At 54.1% G+C, this 27,549-nt stretch overlaps 1 protein-coding gene across 2 annotated transcripts in view; it reads right to left on the bottom strand.

Annotated features, from left to right (window-relative positions):
* Positions 1–1,269: 1,269 nt before the first annotated feature.
* Positions 1,270–27,549, bottom strand: part of DTX1 (deltex E3 ubiquitin ligase 1) — a gene marked incomplete at its 3' end in the record, with an annotated part of 28,114 nt that continues 1,834 nt past the window's right edge. Inside the window, exons 2-9 of one of the 2 annotated variants that reach the window (XM_080940459.1) lie at positions 14,248–14,950; positions 3,537–3,598; positions 3,121–3,282; positions 2,899–2,960; positions 2,458–2,628; positions 2,193–2,354; positions 2,015–2,104; positions 1,270–1,494 (exon numbers count right to left, since the gene is read on the bottom strand). In XM_080940459.1, the coding sequence (XP_080796585.1) occupies positions 1,270–1,494; positions 2,015–2,104; positions 2,193–2,354; positions 2,458–2,628; positions 2,899–2,960; positions 3,121–3,282; positions 3,537–3,598; positions 14,248–14,950 (1,637 nt within the window). The remainder of the gene's footprint in view (positions 1,495–2,014; positions 2,105–2,192; positions 2,355–2,457; positions 2,629–2,898; positions 2,961–3,120; positions 3,283–3,536; positions 3,599–14,247; positions 14,951–27,549) is intronic. The other variant, XM_080940460.1, reaches the window with a different exon arrangement.

The raw sequence follows: 27,549 nt of genomic DNA, 5'->3' as shown, positions 1-27,549 counted from the left end.
TCCTCCTAGAGGGCCGTCCGCGAGATTCACCGTCATTGTCACTAGTGTGTGTGCGCGCGCACGCGCGTACTTGGGGACTAAGAGTCCTGTCTGATTCTCTTGATGCTGTAAGATTGGGCAGTTACAAGGTCCAAGCTCTGCTTCTGCCCCACCCCCAATTCCCCGCGCTACCCCGGGCAGTGGTCCTACCCTTGCCATTGTCTCCCAAGCCATCCCCGGTGTTCCACAGGAGCACAGTCACCCAGCACCCTCTTGGCAGAAAAAAGGCCTGACAAGGAGAAAGACCGTTTATTTCTCCACCCACAGTGGGACTGGTAGATTTTTCCCCCCAAAAGAGCAAGTGCTGGCGTCCCTTTAAAGCTTGGCTGACTTCCATCCCAGCAGCCAATCCTCAGAGGCGGAGCTGGTGAGTTGCCTGGGCAACGGGCCTCTGGTTGGCCTGAGACGATCAGCCACCCACCGCCCACTTGCAAGCAGGGAGAAATTAACCCTTTGCTGCCTGCTCAGCTCAGTGCGTGAGCCTGAGCCAGAAGTGGGTCTCCAATGTCTGGAACGGTTTAGTGGGGGAGAAGCCGGTACAGAGGCAAGGACGATGTCGTTGCCTGGGATAGACAGAGGTCAAGAGATGGGCACAGAAGGAAGAAGTCAGGGTCCCGGAAAGATAGACACAAGCACAAAATAAGATGGCCTCGTCCCCAGCGGCCTGCGAAAAGCTACTCAGTAACCTGGGATTTCCTCCCCATTGGCTTTGCAGTGCTCAGTGTGCAGGTGGCGGCGCTGATATGGGTTGAGGGGTTGAGGCCCAGGAGCAGACTGGCCCCTGGAAGCTCACAGAGTCCCCACTGTCCCGTGCTTGACTCAAGTCCTGGGAAGGGGACGAGCCTGTACAGATGTAATGGAGACACAGGTGGAATCCACAGGATGTGTCATGGGAGCCTTTCTGTCTCTTTTCTCCCCAAGCTGGGAGAAGTCAGAGGCACGTGGGTGTACGTGCGTGAGTGCGTGCGTGCAACAGGACACGTGTGCGTTTGTGTGTGGTGTGAAGGGCAAAGCGCCATCGTTTCCATAGGGAAGTTGCCCTTGCTGGCGGTCCTATCTCTGCTGCTCTTGCCGGAAGCCACAGGTTGGAGCCAGCTGGCCTGGTGTGCTTCCATCACCCCCCACAGCCACCAGCCAGATCCCCTTAGCGCTCCTGGCTCCTCCCACCCGATGGGGGGAGGCATGTGCCGGGCTAGGGCAAGGCAAGAGGGAAGGCAGGCAACTCGGGCCTCAGGCCTTGGCCATGGCCTCAGAAACACCCTGGGCGGTGAGCTCAGCCAGCACGTTGTCTAGGTAGCTGGCGTCGGGGTAGCCGTGACCAGTGAGGTTGGAACCAAACTCCGTCTTGTGGTGAATCTCGTTCCACACCACGGTGTCCGACTCGCCCGTGGTGTTGGATGTTCCGATAGTGAAGATGAGTCTGCGTTCCCAGGCGGTGATGAGCAATCTCAGCACCTAGAGTGGATGGGGTTGGGTAGTGGTGAATAGAAAGGACAGTCTGAGCCTTAGCCTGCTCCACTACCATCCACTACAGAAATTTGTGTTTCTTTCCCGGCTTGTCACCAGTACAGGCAGGGCTTAGACCCCACTCTTTGTACTGAATAGTCACTTTGTGAATTAGTCCCCATGCTTAAAGATCTGGAGATTTCACAGGAAGATCTAAGGTGCTGGCTTCTTGATTAAACGGTAAGTAAAAGCAGGTGACCTAAGTACAGATGAAGGGTTTGAAGGGATGCTTGGGTTCAAATCCTGGCTTTGCCACTTGGTCGCTGTGTGACTGTGCATTAAGTTCCTTGACCTCTCTGAACTTTTGCTTAGCTAGTGAATGAGAGGAGAGGAAGCTGATTCAGGGCCTACTGTTTAGTGTGCCGTTCTTAAGGAATGGGGCTAGGGATGGGGACAAGGGGTGCAGGCCTAAAAGATGGTGGCTGGGAGCTCGGCCATTAGTTATTATAGAGACTAGATGGGCACTCACCTTCCGGCCCTTCTCATTGTTGGGTAGGTAGCAGTGGCGGGGGAAGCCTCTGGCGGTGAACTTCTTGCCTGGGTTGGGATGCTCAGGGCCCTGAAGGGACGGCAGGAGTTTCAGACGGGGAGTCGCCGCAGGGTGGGGGGAGGGGCAGAGAGTTGGGGCTGTGACCTGTGGGGCTCACCTGGATGCCCGTTGGGATGTCATAGACAATGCGGATCGTCTGGGTGTCTGCAAAACCAGGCAGCGAGTGCGGGATGAGGTGAAACTCCATCTTCCCCGGAGGCTGAGTCCCTGTCTTCTCCCCGTAGATGGCTTTGCAGGTGGGGCACTGCAGGCTGCCATCCTGAGAAAGGCGTGTTGCTGTGAGGTCCCCCGGGGTCCCACCAGGGCCCCCCACCCACTTCCCACCTCACAGCACGGCCCCCACCCACTGCACGGCAGCCCACCTTGTGGCCCACCTTGTTGCCATTGGAGTACATGGCCACCAGGCAGAGTAGATGGTACATGTGACCGCAGCGGCCCAGGCGGCCCACAAGCTCGGGCCGCACACTCTTGTTCCGGAGCACGCCCTCATAGCCGGATGCTGTGACCAGCCGCTCCATGCAGATGGTACAGTCCTGGAGGGCCAGGGAGATGGGGGGAGGGCCATAGAGGGGCACAAAGTTTGAGGAGGGGATAGAAAACCTTGCAGCTAACTCCCTTGCCTGATTAGCCCCTGAGCAAGGGTTAAATGCTTAACCACCAGAAGCAGAAGCCGGAATAAAAAGCTTGGCATAAAACCATCCATCACAACGATGGACAGGTGTGCCGCTCTTAACTTTAAGCTTCTCCCTTTCCCCCAGGACAGGACTGCGCCTGGGTGCTGAGGCCCCACCTAGCGGGCTCACCTCATCAGGTGGGTTTTTCACCTTCTGCATGTACCTCCGAACCACATCCTCGGGATTCTTGCCTGCAGAGAGATGGTGGGCCAGTGTCTCAGGAGGCGTGGTCAAGTGCTGGGGAGCAGGTGGGGGAGCGGCAGGAAGGAGGGTGTGAAGGCAAGCAGAGGCAGGTGCATGCTGGGTCCTAAGAGCACTGCAGTTGTGTTTGGGGAATCTCACGGGACCTACTTTTCTTGAGGTGTTTTTTCTTGGTCTTGCGGCACACGCCGGGCACTCCGGGCACAGGTTTCACGTCGCTCTTGCTTACGGGCGGCGGGTGCAGGATGGGTTTGGGCGCCCGTGTCAGGCACACTGGCAGCCCCGCTGCACACAGCAGGATCCCCGTCATTCCTGGGTATAGTGAGGAGGGGGTGGAGTCATGACAAGCCACGCCTTCCCCTCTTCGTTGGGTTGATGGGGCAGGGGGATGCCATAGAGGGTAAAGGGGCAGGGTGTTTCTCCAGACGCTGACCCTGCCTGCCCAAGAAAACTACTCCAGGCGAAAGCCAAGCAAACCCAAGGGGAAGGGCCTGCCCATCAAAGGGGCGGAGTTCATAGGCTGCTTCTTACCTGCCATGGGTGGGGCCTCATGGATTGGGTCTTACCTGCCAGTGCTGGGTGGACAGGGCCAGTGCCATTCAAGTTCTTCACGGGGAGCGCCGGAACCCTGTGGGGATCAGAAGAGGCTCCAGCTGGATTGGCCCCAGTACCCCACTTTTACCTCAGGGCCCCTCCTGACACACCCCAACTCCTCTGCCTCTCCACCATGTGGATGAACCTTCAGGAAACTCCCATCTTGAGCGCAGATCAGCGATGGGTACAGATTGTGGACTCTTTTGGAAACACCCTTAGGCCTACTTCTGACTTTTGATATTTAGAGATGTTCTCATGTAGCCCAGGCTGGCTTCGAACTTGCGCTCTAGCCAATCCTCTTCCTCTTGCCTAATCCTCCTGCCTTCGCCTCCCGTGTGCTGAGCTTTGCAAGTATGTTCTGCCCATACTCAGTAGTAAAGGGTGCAGGGGATCGAACCTAGGGCTTCACACCAAGGCAAGCACTCTACAAAATGAGTACCATATCCGGGCCTGACTCTAGTTTGCCTCCTTCCACCAGAGAACGTTTGGGCCTCAGTTTCCTCCCCTCTTCTGGTCTGGAACCCAACTATCTGTGAGTTAGTTCCCTTAAGGTTTGTTCTATAGAGTGCCGACTCCCGCAGAACACTCTGGGAAGAATCCAAGAATGTACAAGCTAGGAAAATACTACGCTGCCCTTCCATGAGTCTCAACTCATTCAAGCACACAGAGGCTCTCATAAGTCCAATACCAGGTCCCCTCTTCAGATGAAGAGCCCCTGGGGGAAAAAGGTATTCTTGACCTTTTGGGGTCAACCACAGTTGCTTTTGTTTCTTAGTTCAGACACTAAGTAGCTGGTGACACATGACGCATCCCATCGGCCTTTATGAACCAATTTCTCTCTGTGTGGGATGGGCGTGGTGTGATGCCTGCTTTTTGTTTGTGGAGAGGAACACAAATCCTGGTAGCTAAGGGAGGCTCTGAAAGCATCATCATCACTGCTGTTGCTACTACTAAGATCCTAAGATCGCCACAGCCACCACCATCATTTAAAGTCACCTCCATCATTGTCATCACCATCATCACCATCACCATTGTCACCACTACCACCATCATCACCACCATCACCATCAATATCATCACCACCTAAGCCCATCTTTGGAGGAGTGTCTGGGACAACCAAGAGTCACTAAGCATTACTCCTGTGGGAAAAGGGAAAGGGGAGGAAAGAAGGGGAAAGAGGAATGGGTTCTCTGAGTCCTGGGGTCTATGGTCAGTGGACGTGGAATGAAGACACTGAGCCTCAGTTTCCCTACCTTGAATGAGGAGTCTTGTGAGAATTCAAGAGCTTCTTCTTCTGCAATGTGGTGGGATTCTCAATGGGCAGCCACGAGACCTGCCTTGGGCTCTATCACAACCTTCCAAGCTCTTCCTGGAGGACTGCACCACTCTATTACTGTTTATCCTTATAGGCAGCAGCGAGAGGGTCACAGTTCCCAGTCTTCCCTCCCACCTGTCCACGATAACTGCGCGGACATCCCTGACCTCATCTCTGTCTCCCCACTTCCCTTTCCTCAGTGCCTCATGAGAACTCCCCTTTTCTTAGTCAGGACAGTGTGCAATATGGGCAGGGAGGAAAACATTTAGCACACATGTGTCTACCTACTTGTCTCCTACCAGTGGCAGGCATGACTAATCCATCCCAGCTCTCCAAAGTCCAAAGAATCCATAACACAGCTCTCCAGTCGGCCTCTATCAATCAGGATGTTCATGGTGCTACCTTAGAGCCATGGCGTCCAAAATCTGGTTCAAACGATTCCCTATCTTTCTGAGTCTGTGCCTGGGAGATGGGCAGGGGAACCCCAGAAAAAGGATTCTTGAGATCTTGGCCACACTTATATGTCAAGAAAAGCTTCAAAAACTCCTTTTTTCCCCCTCCAAAGAGGCCAAAGGTATAAAAATTAGTTTGGCTACTAGGAGGAGGGTTGTGATGGGGCCTGATGGTGCAGTGTTTCTGTGTCCTAGGGGACAGTCCCGAGGTGTCACACACCCTCTTGCAGTCTGCAAGCTGCCTGCGAGAACCTTCTGTAGCACAGTTCCCATGCCACCAGGCGTGGGAGCCTTGGGGGGTGGCCCTTTTGATGTGGGAAGACACTGCTTCCTCTCAGGCATTGAGAAGATCTCCCTGGACAAGCACTGTCACCTAGAGCCTCCAGAAAGGGGGGCAGGTCTCAGCCTAAAGACTGTTCCCAGCTGTGGTCAGCTGCTGTGTGTCCTCAATTCCTCATCCTGTTGAGGCTGGCCATCTGATCGGGTCTCCGCTGTTCTCTGAACCCCACTTCCTGTGTATGTGCTCTCTCACGAGACACACCAGCTGTGCTCTCCTCCTAAGTACCAGGGCTACCTACCTACCATAAGTACCTACCCCAGGGCCTTTGCACCAGCCAGTTCTTCTCCCCCTGGCAGCTCTTCCCAAGATGCTTAACTGGCAGCTTCCCTCACAGAGCTCTCAGGTTCAACACTGCTTTCCTAAACAGCCTGCTCCTCCTAACCTTACTGCTTTCTTGGCATCAGTATGGATGTCAGAGAGTCTTCATGCACAGCCAGACCCTGTGCCATCCTGCCCTTCTCTGGCCTCCCCTCCTACCTCTCAGTCTCCTTCACACTCAGTGTTTTTTTTTTTTTTTTTTTTTTTTTTTTTTTTAAGGTGGCAACCCAGTCTCTCTTCTGCCTGTACACTTCTGTGCCTTCCCCACTCTATCCCCAACTAGGTCCTTCGGATGACATGGGACAGAGAGGAGAGTGGAGCAGATGCCCCACACACCTGCAGCAGGAGCAAACAGTGGCAGCGGGGTGGGTGCTACATTGCTCTGAGCATACAACCCCCCCACCTCTACTCTGACCTGGGTCTTAAGGAAGCCAGGAAGCAGGTGCTCAGCTTTTAGGCTGCATTCCTGCTGAAATGAGGTGCTCAGGGGACCTCCTGGAGAACACAGCCTCCTATACCCCCAGAGTTCCAGAAGGAAGCAGTCCCCAGAGATGCTGCTAATCCCTCTCAGGGCAGAGACCACAGCAAGGCTTCAGAAAGCCTGAACAGAAACCAGGTTCTCTTCCTTAGCTCAGAGGCTAAGGCAAGATGCTCCAGTTGAGGGGAGGGGGAACTCATCTCTATCTCCATCTTGAGAAAGAAGGGGGCCCAGGAGAGCAGAGACAGTACCTGTGCCTGTTCTGGCTGGAGGGCACTGCATATAGGCAGAATGTGGGGAGATTCTTCCACTTGCCATTCCCCACACTGTTCCCTGTCTTTTGGGGGGGTCTTAGCATCTCAACCACAGTTTCCACATCAGCTTCCACATCTGTCCTTTGAGCACAGGCTCAACGTCTCTTGATCCTTTTTATCCACGAGGGACAGAATTCATCTCTCATTGAGGATCCGGGCATTTTCCATCTTGTTTTCTGGTCATGTGATTCTACTCTTATCTCATCTGCCAGATTTCTGGCTCTGGAAACCACCCAACCCTGTGACCCCAGGACTGAGGATAGCAAAACAGGTTCCCAGTATAGACCAGATAAGAAAGTAGCTCACTAGCTCTGGGGTCTCTTGATTACACTTAAAAACAAGGGCTCCAATTCCAGATGTTAACCCCAAGCTCCCAAATAATATCAGAACAGACGTCAAATAAATAACAGGTGTACCACTGCTACCAAATTTGCACTCATGGCAGACATTACCAATCAATCCCAGCACTCCCACCCACATACCTAAGATGTAATTTGAGAATCAACCTCGATATCATACTCCAGGAAGTCCATATTTCTAGGGTAGGGATACACATCTTTGACACAGTCTGTCATGGACCCTGTGCCTGGCAGAATGATGAAGCCCAAAGAGAGGAAGTGACTTCATTTTGGCTACCCAGCTGGCCCATGCTGCTCTTGGCAATGGGACCAGGAATTTCTGGTTCCAACTCTGGGCTGACCCGACCAGGTTGGCCAGGGTTGGTGATGTTGTGGATCTGTGACCTATAGGGTTAGATAAAGCCACAGATTTGGACCACAGAGCTAGCTCGGGAGTTGTATAAGTGACCTCAGGACAGGTCATTGGCTATCCATCGGATCGAACCACAATCTTTGGGAGCAAGAGCCCCATTAATGCCTTCTATAGGTTTCTCGAGTCTCTATCTCTTCATCTCCCAGGAGGCCCAGGCTTGCCACACTATCTAATAATGACTTTCATGTCCCTCACAAGCCTTAGACCTTCTGAGGATGCCTAACATGTACCCCGCAGCCCCCAGGAGAAACCCCCCCCCCCAAAGCTCTGGCCTCATTTCAGGTGGAGAGGAGAGAGAAGTGAAACTGTCTTATTGGGGAGAAGGAAGTCCCCTCACACTTCCCAGATGCTGATGTTTTGTCCCATTCCACCTTGTGGCTGCCTTCTATCCTCACGGTCACCCAAGGACACCCCCTGCACACCCCTCCTGTGGAGACAAGGCAAGGCACGGAGACCGAGACAGAGCTCAGGGATCCACCACCATCAGTGATCCAGGGCCTCATATTCATGTTGTCTTACCCTCACTAGACAGCTTTGGCCATCTGCAGGCCTCAGTTTCCCCTTCTCAGATGACGGCCCCCGTCTACCTCCCAGAGTGTACACCCCACAACTTAAACCCCTGGCTTGCATTTGGGGTTTGGTTTTTTTCTAGGATCCTGGGACTCAGTTCTCTTAAAGATTGATTTATTTTTTGCTTGTGTGTGTTCTATCTCACGTCACGGTTGGCCCTCCCCACAGCTCTGATGGAGCACAGGTAGGGGAGGGCAGGCTGGGTTGCTGTTCCCACGCCCCTGTGGGGAGCACGGGGTGCAAACAGGAGCATGTGGCTCAGCTTCCCAGGGAGAGGGCAGGAAGTGCTTCAGGTGGGGGCCGGTTGGGAGGTTTTGGGTTTGACCTTGTGGTGAGGGTGTGACCCTGCCTCCTCGTAGCTACCCTGGTCAGGAAAGGGGGGATGGGTGGGAAGCCAGGCTCCTCCCTTCCCATGTTCAGGCTACTGCAAGACTTGGGAACTTTTTTTTTTTTTTTTTAAAGAGCCATTTAAATGAAAAGAACTAGAGAGAGAAAACATGTTACCATTCAGCAGATACAAAATCACAAGAAATAAACAAGGGTTGGGGATGTGGCTAAGTGGGTAGAATGCTTGCCTAGCATGCATTAAGTCCTGGGTTTGATTCTCTAACACCATATAAACCTGGCATGGGGACACATACCTGTAAATCCAGCATTAAAGAGGGCAGGAGACCCAAGGACCAGCAGTTCAAGGTTATCCTCAGCTATCTATGTAGCGAGTTCAAAGCCAGCCCAGGCTACATGAGACTATCTCATATATACATACATACATTATATATGTATGTATAATTTAAATCACCTCTCCCCCAGTATATAGCCAGGCACAGGCACATCTCCACACAACTGAAGATTCATCTCAACAGTTAAAGCAAGCCATGTTCTACCTCAATACACCAGGCCAGCTCCTGCCTCAGAGCCTTGCACAGTCTTTTCCTGTTTGTTCCTGCCTCCCTTCCAGACATACTGCTCCCAAAGAGTCTCAATAAGCCAGGCTAGCCTTAAATTCACGGTCTACCTCAGCTTCCCAAGTGCTAGGATTATACGTTTGCTCTACCATGCCTAGCTTTTTATGCCCAGCTCCATTTAGTGTGCCACAGCTGTGTGCATGTGGAGGTCAGGCTCAACTTCTGGGGATTGGTTTTCTCCTATCATGTGGCTCCCAAGCATTGAACTTAGGTTATCAGGCTTGGCACTGAACACCTTTACCTGCTGAGCCATCTAGTTGGCTCCTTGTGTTTGAGATAGAGGGTCACTATGTGACCCAAGATGGCCTCAAATCCCCAACAGTCCTCTTGCTTCAACTTCTAGAGGTTTTAGATTAAGGTGTATGCCACCATGGCAATACCAATGACATTTTATTTTATTGATTTTCTGTCTTTTTTTTTTTTAAGACAGGGTTTCTTTGTGTGGCCTCTGTAGACCAGGCTGACCTTAAACTCAGAGATCAACCTGCCTCTGCATCCCCAGTCCTGGGATTAAAGGCGTGTGCCACCACCACCTAACCGACATATTGCATTAATTTTAAGAAGGGCCATAACTGTGGTTCCTCCCCAGCACTAGCTACCTTCTAGCACATTCTAGGATCTATTGCTTTCATGTGCTGTTTGCCTTGATTAGGCTGTAGATTCTTGGAGGCCAGAGACCCACTGCTGTGTCCCAGCATTCTCCACGAGGCCTGCCACACAGCAGTTCTTTAACACTCGGGAAGTTGACAGACAGACAGAAGTCTGGAAGAGATGTCCGGAGAGAACCCTCATGCAGGCAAAGAATTCACAAGGAACAGAGAAGAAAGGAGCGAGGAGAAGCCAGGGAAATAAAACCAGTCATAGGCTCGGGGGTGGGGTGTGTGGAGGAGATGGTGGGAGGGGAGTATAGAATTACTGAGGGCTTGCAATTGGGAAAAGAACTGCCAAGACCCAGGGGTTCTGGTGTCCAAACAGTGTCTGCTTGGCACCTATTTTCAGTTGGCAGTGTTGCACAGGCTAACAGGGCTGGGAGAGCATACTGTGCCCTGGGAAAGACACAGGCCCGAGAAAAACACATGCTAGACAGTGGTCTGCGTCATCAGTCCTATTCTTACAAGTTGCAAAACCAAAAAACCAGAGAGGGCAATGGGTATAGCTAGGTCACACAGCAACAGAGAAAGTCAAAGCCGAACCCCGACTCCGCCTATGTTGCTTCCTCTTCTCACTTGGGCTCTGCTACTCCATGGGGGCCACAGCCTGGGACGGCATGAACAACACATGGGGGAAATGAGGCACCATACATACACCTCGGGCAACTTAGGTTCATAGTGTTTGACGAGTGAGTGCCATTGGTCTTTTGGGGCCTTGGTTTTGCCCTCTGAGAAATGGGAATGCTGGAGGCCAGTGTTGTGGGTTTCTGTGATGGAGACTGGCAATCCTGACAGGGCCGTGAGATGGGACTGGGGACATGGCGCATGCTCCGTAAACAGAAACAGGTCGCAGCTGTCCCCCCATGTGGGGTGGAAAGTCTGACTCTTCCTCCACCCAGCAGCTGTTTTGTACAGTAATGGATGTTGACCTCCCGTGAGACAGGACAGATCTTCCCATCCTGTGTGTCCCCCCAGGCCCACCCTGCCAGCTGGCTCCTGGTCCCAGCATAGGGACAATGGAAAAACTCCTGACCTGTCCCCACTGGCTGTGTGACTCTGGGCAGGTTGATCCCCTTCTCTGGGCCTCTCTCCTATTTCCCCCTTCAGTGAACTACATCACGGACCAAGGAGTCCCTTGTCCTTCTGTACAATAATCACATCCTGTGTGATGTCATGGACCTGTGTGCCCTGGACAGGTGTCAGGTGGAACTCTGTCTGACGGGTGGAGAAACTGAGGCTGGAAAGGTAAAAGTACTTCTGAAGCTCATTCAGCTGGGATGGGGGGGGGAGAAAAAGGGAAGAGGTGAAAGAAAAAAATCCATCCATGGGGGCGGGTCATGAAGAGCTATGGCGGGAGACACAGAGACCCAAGGACCTAAGTGCAGAATCCCAGACAAGATGAGGATGGTTGGAGCCATTTAACAAGGAGACACAGCGCCAGGGTGAGCCCAGCCAGTTTGCACTCAGGACCACCCAGAGAGAAGGCAATGTGGGGACAAGGGAGGGGACACCCTGATTCTGAGGGGTAGGACCTTGAAGGAAGCCAGCCCCACCCCCCTCCTCGACCTTGGGTTTCTGCGTTTCAGAAATGTGGGTCAGTGGGTGAAGGAAAAGATTCAGCTGCAGAACTAGGGACAGGACAGGAAGGTGTGTGAGGCATCTCAGAAAACAGCCTGGGATAGGCGGGGGTGGGGGAGCTGCCCCGGTCCATGGAGACACCCACATGTCTTAGTCCAGTTCACAACATGACAGGACCAAGGGTCGGTTGTCCCACCCTCCCATCCACTCCCCTGGGGCCCACCCGTACCCCGTGCTGAGCCAGGGGAATATTCCTTGGGGATCCATGGAGAGGGAGGGTGGGGAGGAGTCTCCACACTTGTCAGGCAGGAGAAGGGGGCCCGGTACAGCTACTCAGGCAGGACAGAGCAGGATGTGTCTAATGATTAACACCCCCAGGAGATGGCTTTCTTGTCCCTGAGGCCCTCTCTAGCTCAAAGACCCCTCTATAGCTCCTAGCTGCTGGTGACACCAACTCCAAGCCCCTTGAGGGTCCCCAGTCTGGCTCCAAATCCCAAATCTAGATAACCCCTCTCCCATTCCACGAGGGAGGTTTCACTTCTGTGTGTGGTTTCGAGAACCTTCTAGGTTTGTTCAGCCTCCACTCCTACGTACTTGCAATGCCCAACCTGGGATGCCCTTCCTCCTGTGTGGAACATCCTAGCTAGAAAAGCGCTGTCCTCTGGACTCTCTAAGAGGAGCCTCTTCCCATGTGCTCCTCCTCGTGGTGGCCTGTCCTGACCACCTACTTCCTCTGGACTCTATGACCCCCTGTCCAACCACCTCCACAGACCTCCCCCCTCCTCCCAGGACTCTGTCCACTGATTCCCTTGACTGTTGTGTGTCTGCCTCCTGTGTGTGCGTAGTGAGAGCTCAGTCCTCCCCGACTAACTCAGCTTTGCGAGTTCACACTCACGGCTCGTGAGTGGAGAATGCAGGCTAGGCAGGAAAAGTCGACTGATTTACAGCGTGTCCTGAAGGAGTGGCTTCCTCACTGTCCTCATTGACCTATGATGTGTGTGCAGAGAACGCAGCCTACGACACGGCTCGGTGGGTCAAAGCGCCTGCCGCCAAGCCCGATGACCTAAGTTCCATGCCTAGGATCGGCACAGGAGGTGACTTTCACAAAGTTCTTCTGGCTTACACAGACACCGTCTGGTGCACACACACAGACAACAGTCAGACAGACTGACACACACACACACACATACCCTGTGTCAAGTGCAACTTTAAAGTATATGTTGAAATGACCTCAAATTTCAGAGAATGTGTGTGTGTGTGTGTGTGTGTGTACACATGTGTGTTAGTGCCTTCAAAGGTCCGAGGACGGCATTAGATCTCCTGGAGCCTAAGTTACAGGTGGTTGTGAGCCACCATGTGGGTGTTGGAGCTCAACTCAGGAAGAGCAGTCAGAGCTCACCAGTTTCCTCCCGACTCCCCAAGCCTGGCACTTCCCCGGCTGATGGACCTGCCCAGCAGCTGTCCAGTGAGCCCCAGGAGTCTCTCAGCACTGGTATTACAGGGGTACACTGCTCTGCTTAGTTTTATGGTAACTAAACTCAGGCCCTCATGTGTATGTCCTGGAATCATTACCCTCCGGGCTCACAGAACCTGTTTAACCTTCTTCTCTGTCCTCTCCTGTCCGGCTGCATCTCAGTCTGCTCTCTCCTATTACCAGACAGCCACGGTGGAGCCCCCAATGCCCACCACTGAGAACACAAACAGTTGCTTCTGTGTTCCTTTCTTCTTGGGGACCCACCACTAACTCCAGCCCTGGTCTTTTCTCCACTGAGTTCTGGCTGCTAATGTACCTCCCACACCTTCCAGGGTGGGTCTCACGGCAACTCACTGGGGCCCCGGCCCTCTGTCTGTTGCACTAAACCTTGGGATTCGCAAACTGGATTCTGGTCCTCGGTCTTTAGTGAGGTCCTACCAGAAAAAGATCCCCCCAAAATGGCGATTCTGGTTGAAATAGGACACTGCTTCCCTCTGGCTGGGCCTTCATACCAGGTCACCTGAGTCCCTGGAGCCCAGTTTGGAAAAGGACATTAAGAACCCAAAGTGGAGGCTGGAGAGATGGTTCAGTGGTTAAGAACACTGACTGCTCTTTCACAGATCCTGGGTTCAAATCCCAGCAACCATATGGTGGCTCACAACCATCTGTAATGAGATCTGATGCTTTCTTCTGGTGTGTCTGAAGACAGCTACAGTGTACTTATATGTAATAAAAAACAAAAACAAAACAAACAAATAAACAAAAAAACCCAGAGGGATGGTAATGTTTCTCTAGAGAAAATTGCTTCAATCCTCAAGGTCGCCTGTGGCCCAGAACAGGTGAGACTCCATGTTCCCAAGCTTCTTCCTCTTTCAGAAAGGAAAGAGGGCTCAGATGGTAAAGGGCTTTGTCACTAAGCCTGACATCCTGAGTTTGATTCCCTGCCCCGCCAGTAAATGAAAAAAACAAAACAAAACAAAATTTCCATTTCTGGATTTGTTGGTTTGGGATGGACCCCTGCTCTTCTGGGTGATAGACAGAGGTATCTCTCTTTTATGGCTTCTAGAATCGTCTACGGGGGGGGGGGGGGAAGGGACATTGAGAAATTTGGCAAACAATAAACATGTGTGGCTCAGGAAATGGCTCAGTGGTCAGTGCTTGTCACGCAATGATGAAAGCGTAAATGTCGTCCCTCAGGAGTGCCCATGCGTGCATGGGTGTGCATGAGTGTAAAGAGTATGGTAGTCATGGTCTCCGGGTGCCAGCGCTGGTGGAGGGGGCAGGCAGGAGGATCCCAGGAGCTTTGTTTGCCAACCAGCTTAGACAGGAGGTGAGCTGGGATAGCTCTGGTTGTAAATAGGATGATGTGGTTCCTGACTCTTGGGTCCTGCTGCCCAGCTTGCTAACGTACTGGGGTGGTCCTGGGTGCCCTTCCGGAGGAGGTAAGGGGCATCTTACCCAGGTGGGATGGAGGCGCGTGCGCTGACGCTGGTGGATCTCTGTGGTCCCGGCCGGCTGAGGTTGTTTTGGCCCGGGGTGGGCGCTCCGTTGGGGGCGCTAGGGCTCCTTGGGGGGACTCCTGGAGGCGGCGCGGGCTCCGTGGGGCCGGCGGCAGGTGCGGCCCAGAGCGCGGCCCCGGCGAAGGTGGCGCTGGGGCGCACAACGAGCGCACCCGGAGGCCCTCCGGGTGGCAGCGGCGGCGGGGGCGGCGGGGGCGCTGGAGGCGCGGCTGGGGCAATGGGCGCCTTGCGGCGCTGCGAGGCCAGGATGGCGTTGGAGGCGGCGCGCGTGCTGTTGACCAGCAGGCACTGCTGACAGGAGCAGGGCTGACCCGAGCTGGCTCCCACTGGCCAGGACTGCGACTTGGGAATGGAGCCGACCGTGAGCGGGTAAGCCAGGTCCAGGCGACGGCGCAGGCGGCGGCGGCGGCGCGTCTGGCGGTTCATCTGGGACATGCTGTTGAAGTAGATGAGGTAGCAGAAGCCGAGCGATGAGAGGTCGAGCCACGGGTGCTGCTTCTCGTACGCGTTCTGGATGGTGATGCAGATGTCCATGTCGTAGGCCGTCCACGCCCCGCCGTCGTTCTCCCACTCCCACACGATGCCCTTGCCCGGCGCCGACGACGGGTCATAGAAGTTGCGTCGCACTGGCCGCATGGTACCTACGCTCAGGAGGGAGAGGTGTGTCAGTACAGGCCAAGGGGACCTTCAGAGCCAGGAAGGGGATCAGCCCAGATAGGAAGTGTCAAGACATGGGGACAGGGGCTGCTGATACGGCTCAGCAGGTAAAGGTGCTTGCCACCAAGCCTGACAATACGATTCTAATCCCAGAGACCCACAGGGTGGAAGGAAAACACTGGTTCCCTCAGGCTGTGATCTGACCCCCAAGAACCTAATAAATAAAAGCGATTAAAATTAAAGACAAGGGGGCTGAGAAAGAAGCAGACGGAGGCCCAGTCAGCATGCTGGGAAATAGGTACCCGAAGGGGCCACAAAGAGAACCAAGAAGGAAAAAGAGGGAGGTGTGGGTCTGGAGAGCGAGTCTGGGGCACCCCCGAAGGTCCGGGAACCACAGGGGTGGTTGGTAGTGGACAGAGAACAAGGCCATCTGCCCACCGAGCTCCTTCAGGGAGTCCCGGAAACCGGAACGTTTGTGGGTTTCTTCATTCACACAGGGTCCACCGGATTCCACACGTCTCCCGTTGGTCCATTCATTCAGTTACAGCTTTGTGCATCTGTCACTTCATTCATTCATTCATCCACACATTCATTCATTCATTCACTCACTCAGCCATGCCTAATTCACACACTCTTTCCCCTTCCCTCCACTGACTTTTACCCCGCCCCCACCACCACCGTGTGTGTGTGTGTGTGTGTGTGTGTGTGTGTGTGTGTGTGTGTGTGCATTCGCTCGAGTTCCAGCCCTCAGTCAACAGGTGTTGAGTATCTGCTGAGCGCATCCAGACCCCATACAGCTCTGTGGTATCCTGGTCTGCCCCGCGTTTGGCCACTGCTGTGGCTTCCCTTGCCTTTGCTCAGCACTGGCTGAAGCTTAACCCCGGTGACTGACCACAAAGGCTACCGGACTCCTCAAAGTTGCCTCTGGGCTGCCTACCTAGCCCCGGTGCTACAGCCCGGAAACTCCTCTCCTGGACTTGTAAGCTGGCTGCTGCCTCCTACAAAGCTGTGGGAAATCTCTCATGCCTTCCCAGGCCTCTGTGGCCCCGACAACAGTTACTGATCATCAGCTGGGCAGGGCCTGGTATCCATCTTCTCGGAGCCAAACTGCCGGACTGTCTGGGAGGGAGTTTCTGGACTGGGTTAGTAGAGATGGGGGATGCACCTTGGATGTAAGTGACAGCATCCTTGTGGGCTGGGGTCCTGGATTGCAGGAAAACAGGAGAAAGGGAGCCGAGCTATGGCATTTATCTCTCTCTGCTTCCTGACTGTGGATGTCACATGACCGGGCACCTGCTGCCGTGTCTTCCTGCCACAACAGACTGTACCCTCGAACTGTGAGTCAAAATAAACATTGATTTTGCCAGGTATTTTTGTAATAGGCTGGCCTCATCTCGGCAGTGGCAGGGAGCTCCCCTGGCCCAACATGTCCTGCAGGTCACTGAAAGGACCTGAAGGTAGCTTTTCTAGCAGAGTCTTCAGGAGGCCCCAGCGGGATTTGGAGCAGACGGCCCTCATTCAGAGCTCCGGTGTAGCGACTATCCAGTTCTACAAGCACATTCCGGTGCCTTCCTTTGTTAGCCTTGGATTCTCATCAGAGAAACAGCCCAGATGGGCAGCGCTCCTGAGGCTGTGGGGGAAGATCCTGCCTCCGCTTTGACCCCTCCCACACTTGCTGCCATTGGCTCCACCCTACCTCCTGTGACCAGGCGGACCCATCAAGTTGCCTCTTTGACAGCTCTGTTACCCAATCCCCTGCTCCTCTGAACCACTGTGCCTGAGCCATTTTGCTTCCTTTGCTTGGCCCACAGCAGTAGACTCATGCCCTCGTCCCCACTGGGCATCCTACCCAGTCCACATCACATACAAGTTGAGAGTCCTCAGTGGCTCCCAGTGACCTGTAAGAGCTGAAGTCCTCATGATGACCTGGCCTCCCCGCCGCTCCCTAGCCATCTCTAACCTCGTGCTACCTCGGGGCCTTTGCACGGCTGTTCCTTCTGCCTGAGTTATGACTTAGCCATGTTCAGACTTCTTCAATCCAGGTTTGTACAGATGTCATGGGTTAGGAAAGTCCTTCCCACATCTGAATGCTGAATGAGCTGTTCTGTCCCTCCCTAGCTGTGTCCCCATTTCCTGGTCCTTACTCATCCTGGTCAAGGTGGGCTCTTTTCCCTGACCTGTTAGCTCAGGCCCACAGGGGCCCCTCTGCCTAACCCTTCATCTCCAGTCTGGTCACAGTGCCTCACACAGTAGGTCCTCACAACATGAGATGTTTCCAGGGTGCCTGGTGCCTACAGCCGGATGGGGACACCCAGCGTGGTGTCTTGCTGGGAGGGTCCTCTCCTGACAACACACTCTGTCTGACTGCCCCTGGGTGTTTTGCCACACAGGTTGCGAAGACCTTGTCATCTGCCTGCCTTGCCTGCTAGAATATCCAGGGCTGTCCCTTACAACAGCACCGGCCCTGAGAGCTGGGGAAACTTAGGTTTAGAACTGTAGGTGTTGGTAGAAGAGGAGGCGGGGTAGAGGGTGACACAACCACGGAAAGACTCCCTAGGGCCTGGTGCCCGTTCGGTTTAATGAACTACATATTGATTTTCTGTGGTTTTTCTCTGTGTTGGGAGCAATACCTGTATATCCCGTCCCCTTGCTCCTGCTGGCTAGACTGTTCCCCACTTAGTGCCTCAGTTTCCCCATTTGCAGAATAAGGGGCTGTTGAGAAAGGGATCCTAAGTACTGTGGGCGGTCAGCTTTGTGGTAAGGTGAGGAACCATGTTCCCTTGAACCCCCACCTGCTGCTCAGGCCCCCAGCCAGAGGGAGATCAGGGTCAGAATGAGTGAAAATTCCAGAATGCTTCTGGTAAGCAGCCAGTAGGTTACCGAGCCTGTGGGAACCCGGGCTCCTCATACAGCCTCGGTGGTCTTATATGTGAAATGGGGGTGTCAACACCTACCCCAAGGAACTTCTGGGGAACAAAATAAAAGGAGACATGACAGCTGCTTAGCAGGTGACTTAGCGTATAGAAGGGACCAGTGCTGGTGGTGATGGTTGCTGTCCCACACATGACCCACTTCCAGTGTCCCTACATGGTGAACTCCTAGCCATCCTACAGAGCTCCCTGAAGGCCCAGCCCCTAAGGCCTTCTTAGTTCTGTTGCAGAAGCTGCTATGCTTGGCCGTTGCACTGCCTTGGAATAATTTCTGCTTTCATCTCCTGAACTGGCTGATAACTTCTGGGGTCACAGAAGGCCACATCAAGACTACAGTGTTTCCAAAACCTGCCCGGGAGTGTTTCCAAAACCTGCCTGGGAGGACCACATGTGCAGCTGAACACCAGGCCCATTGGAGCTGCGGGGGAGGGGAGCGACCGGACTTGGCAGGAAAGCGGGGAGGTGGACCTAGGGCGTTGGGAGAGGGCTCTGGAAATTGCCTTGGCTATTCTCCCGCAAAGGATTCTGGGAGCTGGCCAGCCGGCATCACCTCCCCAGGGCTCTGTTTACCAGGCATGGATTTTCTTGCCTGTTTAGTGGTAGTTATTAAAGGCAGTGTCCCTGGAGTCCTTTTGAGAACAGATCGGAGCCTGGAGAGCAAGAGCAATTAGGGCGGTTGCGCCCACCCTACCAGACCCTGCACTGCTGCGGCTGCTGCCGTCTGTCCATCTGCCCCTCCAGCCCAGGGTGGCCATGAACCATGGGTGTGTAGGGAAGGGAGGCAGCTGGCTCCCAGTGCCTGCTTGGATTCGGATCTTGAGATTTCCTAGGCAGCTGTGTCAGCCTCCTCCATGGTGGCCTTGGCCTAGATTTGTGAACAGAACAAGGAACCAAAGACTGGACACCCGATGCATGAACCTGAGAGACGGTCACTGTTCGTGCTCCTCCAGCCCAGGACCGGCCACCCAGAGTGGGACCCCAAGGCTGTCAGTACCTATGCAGAAGACTGCCCTGGTGTTATGTGTCAGCTTTTGTGGGTGTGCCATCTTCCTCTGCCCCCCGTAAGAATGGACAATTGACAAGTGGCCTGAACTGGTGAGGGACTGGGGGCTTGTGTCTGCTGGAGGCTGCCGGGCCCCGAGATGGCACAGAGGTGTCAGCCAGACAAGGGAGGGAGCATAGGTGACACAGAGAGAGAGAGAGGCACAGAGACTGAGACAGACTGAGACAGAATGAGACAGAGAGACAAGGCAGAGAACATAAGAGAGAGGTAGAGACAAAGAGACAGAGACAGACACACATTCGCTCACAGCCTGCCAGAGGAAGCAAGATCCCTAATCCTCTGGGAGCCTAGGGGCAGGCCATCAGAGTCAGGGAGGGCTGGAGGCTGGGGTGGAGACAGACAGTGAGGGGTTGGGGGACACAGCAGCACCAGACAGCATCAGTTTGTGTTGCTGTATACACCCTTTGCTGAGCACCTACTATCCGTCCCCCTTGCAGGTCAGGCCATACAGACTTTTAACATGTGAGGAACGGGGTCTAGAGACAGGGAGGGAAGGAGGTAAGGAAGGCTGAGGGTTGAGGGCTGAGCACAGAAAAAGGAAGTAGGGAGAATTGCTTGCTTCCTGAACTCGGAGAGCTCACTACCTCAGTTTGCTTTTTTACACAGACACCTCACACACACCTAAAGGTGCAACATGTATGGGGAGGGTGTCTCACCTCCAGCTCTTCAGAACACAGTGGCAGATGGGGGTAACCTTTGCATGCCCTCCCTGGCACTAAACAGTCCCCAGTAGAGGCCTCTCTCTTTGGAGGTGGCTTCCTTGAGGGGCATGACCTCAGTTAGCAGCACCCAGACCTGGTGGGAAGGAGGGCCTGTGGGAGTCAGTCATGGACATCCTGTCAAGTTGCGGGTCTCAGACTGGGGGTTGGGCAGTGAGTGAGGTGAGCAAATCTGAACATCCCTGGATGCCGGGTTTCGGGAGGGATGTTGTGGTATCTTTATCCCAGAAACCAATGACACGGCCAGTGAGTTTATTCCCTGTCAGGAACTCACTTGTCCCTCCACTGTATCTTCAACCACACTGAGATGGAGCTGGCTGCCCCGGACACAGCTGAGGATGCCCAGGTGCCGGGCAGTTCTGGGACACACGCAAGGTCACGGTCGTTCCCTGATCCGTTAGACTCCAGACTGTCTGGGACTGCTTCTTCTCAAGGCCCTGTCCCCACGGGGAACACTGAGGCACAGAGGCCACCTAGCAAGTAAGAGACGTGGCTGAGGATGAAGTGAGACTCCAGCCAGGAGGATTTTGCTGCTTTGCACCTCGGGCTGTTTGCAGGGCTGCTGCTGTCTCCTGCGGCATTACTGTGCTGAGTAATGCCTTTTGACATCCTCATCTCAAGGGGACCCATCTGAAAAGTGGGGAAACTGAGGCTCCTCAGGAAGACACAGACGTCCAGTCCTAGCACTGGCTGACTGGGGGTGGAGACAGCTGGCTCTGAGTCAAGGGCCACCTGCTCTGGCCGCGATCGATGAATCTGCAGATTCGGTTTCTCTATAATTGCTCCCATGGGACTCTCAGGCTTGGCACTGGCCCATTAGTGGTTTGGGCACGGGGTTGCCCAAGGTCCCTAGGGTTGGGCTGTTGGTGGTGGGGCCGGGAGGACTTGTCTTCAAGGTTTCCTCCAATCTGTTTGGCCACTGATGCTCTAAGGCTGCAGTGTGTGTGTGTTTGTGTGTGTGTGTGTGTGTGTGTGTGTGTATGTGTGTGTTTGTGGGGGGTTCCTTGTGCACCTCATGGCCCTGGGGCCTCCCTGACATTGATTCCCATACACCAAGATTCAGATGGCCTGACTCAGCAGCAGCTGAGGGTAGAAAGGGGGAAGGGAGGGGACAGAGGAACCCTGGATCCTTCTCCCTTAGACCCCCCAAGCTGTTCCTTTTGGCCTGTGAAATGAACACAAAACAGTATTCTTGGGGGCTACCACCTGCCAAACCCCTGTTGTCTAAAATGTTCCTCCAACCTCCTACTTTCCTTCCCTCTGAGTTTAACTCTCTTGACTTAACTCTGGAATCGGCTCCACCATCTCTAAGGAAAGAACCAAGGACTCTTCCCACAGGCTCCCTTAACACCTTGCGTTCTATAACGCCAGAAGCTGCATCACTAGGTGGTGGGCTGTCTGTGGCCCCTTCAGTTTGGCCACACCCCTTTCCCAGAAGGTTGGGACAGGCTTTCTCAGTCTCTTTTGCATCTCAGCATCGTCAGTAGCACAAGGCCAACACTGTGGAAATGATGGCTGAAGATGAGTGAATCAAGGATGCAGCGAACGAATGATGCGGTGAATGAATGATTCAGTGAACGGATGGTGCAGTGAATGAATGATACAACGAATGAATGATGCAATTTTTGGATATGGATGGCACTAAGTGAGCCATTCTCACTGGCATGAATGTGAGCTTTCTCTGCTCACCCACTGCTTATGATGAGAAAAAAACTCATGAGCAACATTTAAAAACTGGGAATGTAGGCAGACTTAGTGGCTCAAGCCTTTGGTCCCAGCACTTCCGAGTCACAGGTGAATCTCTGGGAGTTAAAGGCCAGTCTGGTCTACAGAGTGAATTTCAGGACAGCCAGGGCTACATAGACCTTGTCTCAAAAAATAAAACGGGGAGGGGATAAAGGACAGGGTCGCCTGGCTTTCCAGATCCTCAAATATCCAGAGACCATGGTTACAAGGTTTGGTTTCCTTAGCAACAGGTGGTCAGAGCTGGGTCAGGGCCACCCTGTTCACCGCTTCAAGTATTTTTCCTTTTGTTTTGTCGTTATTGTTTCTGCTGTTTGGAGACTGGGTTTCACTTTGTTGCCCAGGCTGGTATCAAACTGGTAATTCTGCTACAGCCTCCAGAGTGCTGGGATCACAGATGTAATACTGGCTCCGTGCCTTCAAGCAGCTATTAAGCAACTACCATGTGTCATGGGATGGACACTCTTAGACCTGTGCGTCTCCAGCCTTTGCCTGCGCTGTTACCCAGTTAGGCAACTGAATTTGCAGTCTCTGCACAGATGGGGAAACTGAGTCCCAGACAGAGAGACTTGTCTGAGGCCGAGTTTGAACTCAGGCTGCCTCTCCCACAGGACCTAGCTATTCACACCTCGACAGGAATGATCCTCCATTCCCCTGCCTCCACGTGGCCATCCTCCCCGCCCCCCCAGCCCTGCTACCCTTGGTGGCCCCACCGGAGCCCAAGAGAGAGGGACAGAGACTCACAGGGGCTGTGGCGCTGTCACTGTGGAAGAATTGTGTTGGCTGTCTTGGCAGCCGCCTCTGATGGCTAGGTCCTTTGTTCTACGGCTCAGGGTGCCGAGCTATGGGGCTGCCTGCCAGGCTCCCTCACGCACCCCAGTGACTGCTGTCTGGGCAGGTGGAGGTGGCAGCCTGGACCAGGTCCAGAGAGAATGTGGGAGGGGCCCAGAGAGCCTCTGCCACCAGAGGCAGAACAAGGGCACAGCCATGCTGGATCTGAAGGAGACACAGCCCCAGTCCAGCAGCTGTGCAGACCCAAGGTCAGCGACAACCCCCATGTCCTGACTTCTGTGGTACCTCCTCGCCCCACCAGGACTGAATACCACAGGCGAGCTTTCTGTGTCTGCCCTGTTGATTGTGACATTCCTAATACTTGCACACAGTAGGTGCTCGTTAAATTCATATTGGTTTCTTTTTTCCTTTGAGATAGGGCTTCACGTTGCCCAGGCTGGCCTCAAGCTCTTTATGTAGCAGAGGATAGCCTTGACTTTCTAACCCTTCTGCCTCCCCCAGTGCTGGGATTACAGATGTGTACTACCACTCCCGGCTTATGGAGGGTTGGGGAATTGAACCCAGGACCTCATGCACATCAGGGAACATCACTAACTGGGCTATATCCCCAGCCCCTGTAAAATGACTTAAGGCTGGGCAGCCTGAACAAACTACTGCTGCTGGGGACCATATTACAGATGGGACGGAGGCTTGGGGACCGTGTGGGTCTTCTTAAAAGTCACAGCTTCTCGCTGTGCCCAGTGAATTCCTGGGCCAGACAGGGGGCCTTGTCCTCAACCACAGGATTCCAAAGTTGGGTCTGGGCTCTCTCATGTCCTTGGCTGCTGTCCTAGGCTGAGTGAGCTGATGGTGAGTGAGTATCCGGGAGGCAAGGTTGTGCTGAGGGCTGGCCAGTGCTGGCTGTGACTCTGTTGTATCTGTCAGTGGCTAGGTTGGAGGCAGGAGGTTCAGGGGAAAATGGGGGAGGGCCCCAGGGTCCCTGCATAAAGAGGAATCTGGGCATAATACTGCTCCCCAAACTCCCACTTCCCACTATGATTCCTCTTTCTCCTCCTCCCTCCCATCTCCATGAGAGCCTCCCCTCCCCTCACTCTACCCTCCCTTCCCCCTCCCTCTCCCTTTGCTCCCCACTGGCTCCTGATCACCTCTCTGCTCTCTCCATAAGAGCAGTACCCCCATCCCGGCTCTCAGTACCCCCTCACATCTAAGACAGACTCCATAGCTGCCGGAGAAGAGAGAAGGGGAGAGAGGCAGGAGGCACTGTGACCCAGGACCCCTCCTCATAGACCTCAAGGCCATCCAAGGTATCACATGGTAGCCTAGGGAGGAGGTGCTACAGTGGTCTGGTCCTTGTCACATACACCCCTACTCCCACTCCCCAGGCTGTTTCTCAGCCCCTGGCTATGTCCTGGACGGGCAACCTCCCCCCTCCCCCCCCAGCTTCAGAGTGTGGTTAAGGAGAGCCCTACTCACTGCAGAGAAAGCCTGCTTGCCTTGGCTCACCTAGGTCAGCCTTCCAGGGTCTGAGACTAATGATGCTACTGGCTTTGAGTCCCTTGGGGCTTAGCTGTTAAAGGGCAGCAGCTGGCAGCCAAAGTCTGCCAGGTCTTAAGGGCCCCAAGGGATCACCTTTTCACCCTCCCCCCTGCTTGCTATGGCCTCCCTTTGTCCCCAGGCCTGACTGCCCACAGGAGCCCACATCGCCTGCTTGGAATGCCCTGGGCCTCAGAAGGCACTTAGGTCCTTCTACCGAAACGCCCATAAGAATGACGTACAAGAGTATTCCCTATGCTTCTAGTGAAACCGTCCTGGGGAATGATTATTCCCATTTTACGCTGCAGCAAATGGAGGCCCAGAGAGGTTAAGTGGCTTGCTCACAATCACACTGCCAGCAGGTGGGCTTTTATACACGTTTCTGTTGGCTTTGGTGTCAGAACTGGGCTCAGAAGTCATTTCCACAATGGGCTGGCTTTTATCTCTCCTCAACTCTGATATGGATTTGGTAATAATTGATAAAATCTGAGATCGATTGATTTTGTCTTTTTCTCTGAAGACAACTCCCCCCCACCCCTAACACCCAACCCAGGACCAGGCCCTGGGCAAAACCAATGACCATCCAATAGCATGACTATGGAATTGGGGCCTCCAAACCCACAACAGGCCCCAAAGAACAGAAGTGCAGGGGAGGTACCGTGGGCTGTGACAGGGACACGGGGCACAGGGATATGGCTTAGCTGTGGACAGCTTGCTAGACCTGACATAACCCTCTCCTCAGTGCATCTTGCTCTGACATCAAGCCTAGCCCTACTCCTGTTAAGAAAGGGCCTCAGAGGTGTGGTAGCCATGGACCCAGTCCCTAGAGGCTCCAGGGTAACTCGGGATGTCCCTGCCGTAGTTCAAACATAACAACAAGCTCAAGAGAGCTCTCAGGAGACACCAAGTCCTCATCTCTATCCTTGAGACCTGACTTAGGATGCCTAGTTTTGGTTTGAGAGAGAAAAGCTGTGTGACCTTGGGCAGGCCGTTCACCCTCTCTGTGGCTTTGTCATCCCATCTGGACTGTCAGTGTTGGAAGTGCCTTCTGTGGCTGCCCTTCCTCCCTGGGTGACCTTATTCCTCGCCCTTAGTCTAAGAGAGGGATGAGGGAACCCTGGCTGCCCAGGGAAGGGGTGTAGGTCCACTATGCCTGTCTCCAGTCTAGCATTTGGAGCCACAGTTGCTGGTGGAGCGCACCTGGTGTCTGTTGCACAGAAACTCTCTCCCCACTTTTACCCCTCCACCCCCTCCCCCCTCCACCTCCCCACCCCCAGCTACAGAGGCCATGAAGCCTGCTCTTTGCAGGGACTAGATCACCCGTTTCTAGCTATGTAGAGAAGGTCTTGAGGGAGTCCCTGGGGATGCTAAACTATGTGACCCTGGGCAAGTAACTCACCTTCTCTGGGCCTCAGTCTTTCTATCTGGAGTCTAAATCTTGTAGGCCTCAGAGAAGTTGTGGGGGAAGGGTAAAGCATTTCCTAGCTCCTCACCCCCATTTGGTTCAGCCCCTCAGCTTTTGTCAATTTGCATTAGGCAAAGGGTTAAACTTTGGGAGCCCAGCCAGGCCTGTCATTCCATTGGGAGAATGAGAATGAGGGCCACAAGTTCAAGGCCAGCTAGCTGGGTAGAGCCTGTCTCAGAAGGAACACCGAAGAGGGCCGTGGATGTGCCTCAGTGGAAGAACAGTTGCCTGGTGTGTGTGAGGTTCTGGGCTCAAAGTTCAAATCCTCAGCACAGAAAAGAAAGCATTCTCACCCACATGGAAACCCAAGGGAACCCAAGCAAGCAGCAGACAACGGGGTGTGTCTGTTAGGGCTCTAATATCCTGAGGTCAGGGGATGTAGCCTTTGCCTTCTCCATGTTGGGGGCTGTGGGAACCACCATGGAAACATCTGGGGCAGCTGAGTAAACAATCATGTCTCCCCCCCACACCCCACATGACAGGTCTGTCCTCTCCTCTTGTCCCTGACACCTGGCCCCCTTCCCTTCCCTTCCCCTCCTGGGCTGGCTGGCTGCCTTGCAGGCAGACAGACAGGACATTTGTGTGCTGGTGGCGGCTGTGGCCGCACGCGCATGTTTGCTCTGAACATGAGCGCCGTCTGGCACATCCTGAGACGTGCCTACATCGAGCTGGGTGTTCTGGGCCTGTCACACCCCATGGGCAAGTTTAGAAGATGCTCTGGCAGGGGGTGGGGGTGGGGTGAACTGCGGGGCGGGGGGAGGGGTCGACGCGCACACGCGCACACACACACCCTCCTCTGTCAGAAAAAAAAAAAACAAACTTATGAACCATAAAAATGGCACAAAATTCTAATATCAGCAGCGGCCATAGTGTTTATCAGAACACAGCCATACTTTCTCATTTGCATATGTTCTGGACAGCCGGCTTGCTCTAGTGGCAGGGTTCTGGTCTGCACGAGGTCCCAAGAGGCTAAATAGCCCACCAGTTCCTGCATCAGGTCAAAAACCAGGCTTACATCTCCCCACTTGAGGACAGGTCAGGTTCCAGAAGCTTCCATGGACTTTGATACTAAGCGACTGTAGATGTGAGCCCTGTATGTTTTGGTGCATGTGTTTGAGTTTTGGGTTTTATGGCTTTGTGCTGGTCATTTTTGTTTTTCGGTGTTAGGTTTGTTTTGGGTTTTGAGACAGGGCTTTGTATATCCCAGGTTAGTCGTGAACTCACTATGTAGCTGAGGTTGGCCTTAAACTTCTGGTCCCCTCCTGCCTGTACCTCTGCATGCCGGACAATTCCCTGTCCCCACTCTATCAACAGAGCGAAATTCCCAGCCCCTGGCATTAGGATACACCACCCCCTCTCTCATTCAGCGTGCCCAGCTCAGCTATGGGTTCACTGTGGGGCAGGAGATGGTCTGTGAGGTGACACAGACTCCATTCTCTCTGCTGACATAATGTGGAAACTGAGACCTGGTCCCCCAGATGGTTAGAGCTAAAGGGAGGCCTGATGTGTCTCGTTCTTTCCCCTGACCTGGGGCAGGGAGGGCCAGAGGCCTCTCCTAACGGCTCAGCTCAGTCTCTGTCCGCAGGGAGGCAGCCTGCCCCAAGCCTCTCAGGATCCTAGGCTCCCCCTTACTTCCCTACAGGTTCCTAGACCCTGAGCCCCGCCTGGGGATCTTGGCAGGCGCTCAGAGGCCCACACCCTCTTCCAGAGCACAGGCTCAGCCTGGCTTGAAGGAGCATCCGGAGAGAGGTTGGGAAGTGAAGGCTCAGGCCTGGGTTGGGCCCAAGAATGATACTGTGGCAAGCAGGCCTGGGACCCTGGCAAATTGGGGTGCTGAGACTTGAAGGGGACCCCAGGGAGGACCATGGGCAAAGATACAAATTTGGGGCCCTTGGGAGGGGCTGTTTCTGCTTCTAAGGACAATGCCCTCCACGTTAAGTCTGGGAAAATCTCTATAGCCAACACTCTGAAGTTACAGAAAGTCTAAACCAAGATGTAGGGAAGGGGACCATCCCTACCTCCTCCTCTCAGACACCAGCTACTCTCCTTTTCTCCAGTAGAATGAGCCCAAAGGATTGCAGGACAGATCTACATCTGCACATCTGGAGCCAGCTTCCCTGCCTCCCACACTCAATAGACTTGAACACGGGCAGACCCTTCTCACCCCAGGACCTTTGCACCGGCTGATCTCCTGGGAATCACCATATCCTGATCTACCTTCCCAAGTACCCATGCATCTCTATCCCCACAGGCCCTTGTCTCCTGCTCACACTCCTTGGCCACCTACAGACAATCACTAGTGGTCAGTCCCTGCTAAGAAGGACTTCATTCCCTGCGA

The sequence above is a fragment of the Micromys minutus genome (assembly GCF_963924665.1).
Source record: "Micromys minutus genome assembly, chromosome: 29".
In the NCBI taxonomy this organism is placed as follows: Eukaryota; Metazoa; Chordata; class Mammalia; order Rodentia; family Muridae; genus Micromys; species Micromys minutus.
The sequence above is the reverse complement of the archived record's forward strand: the minus strand, read 5'-3'. Positions and strand labels throughout refer to the sequence as shown.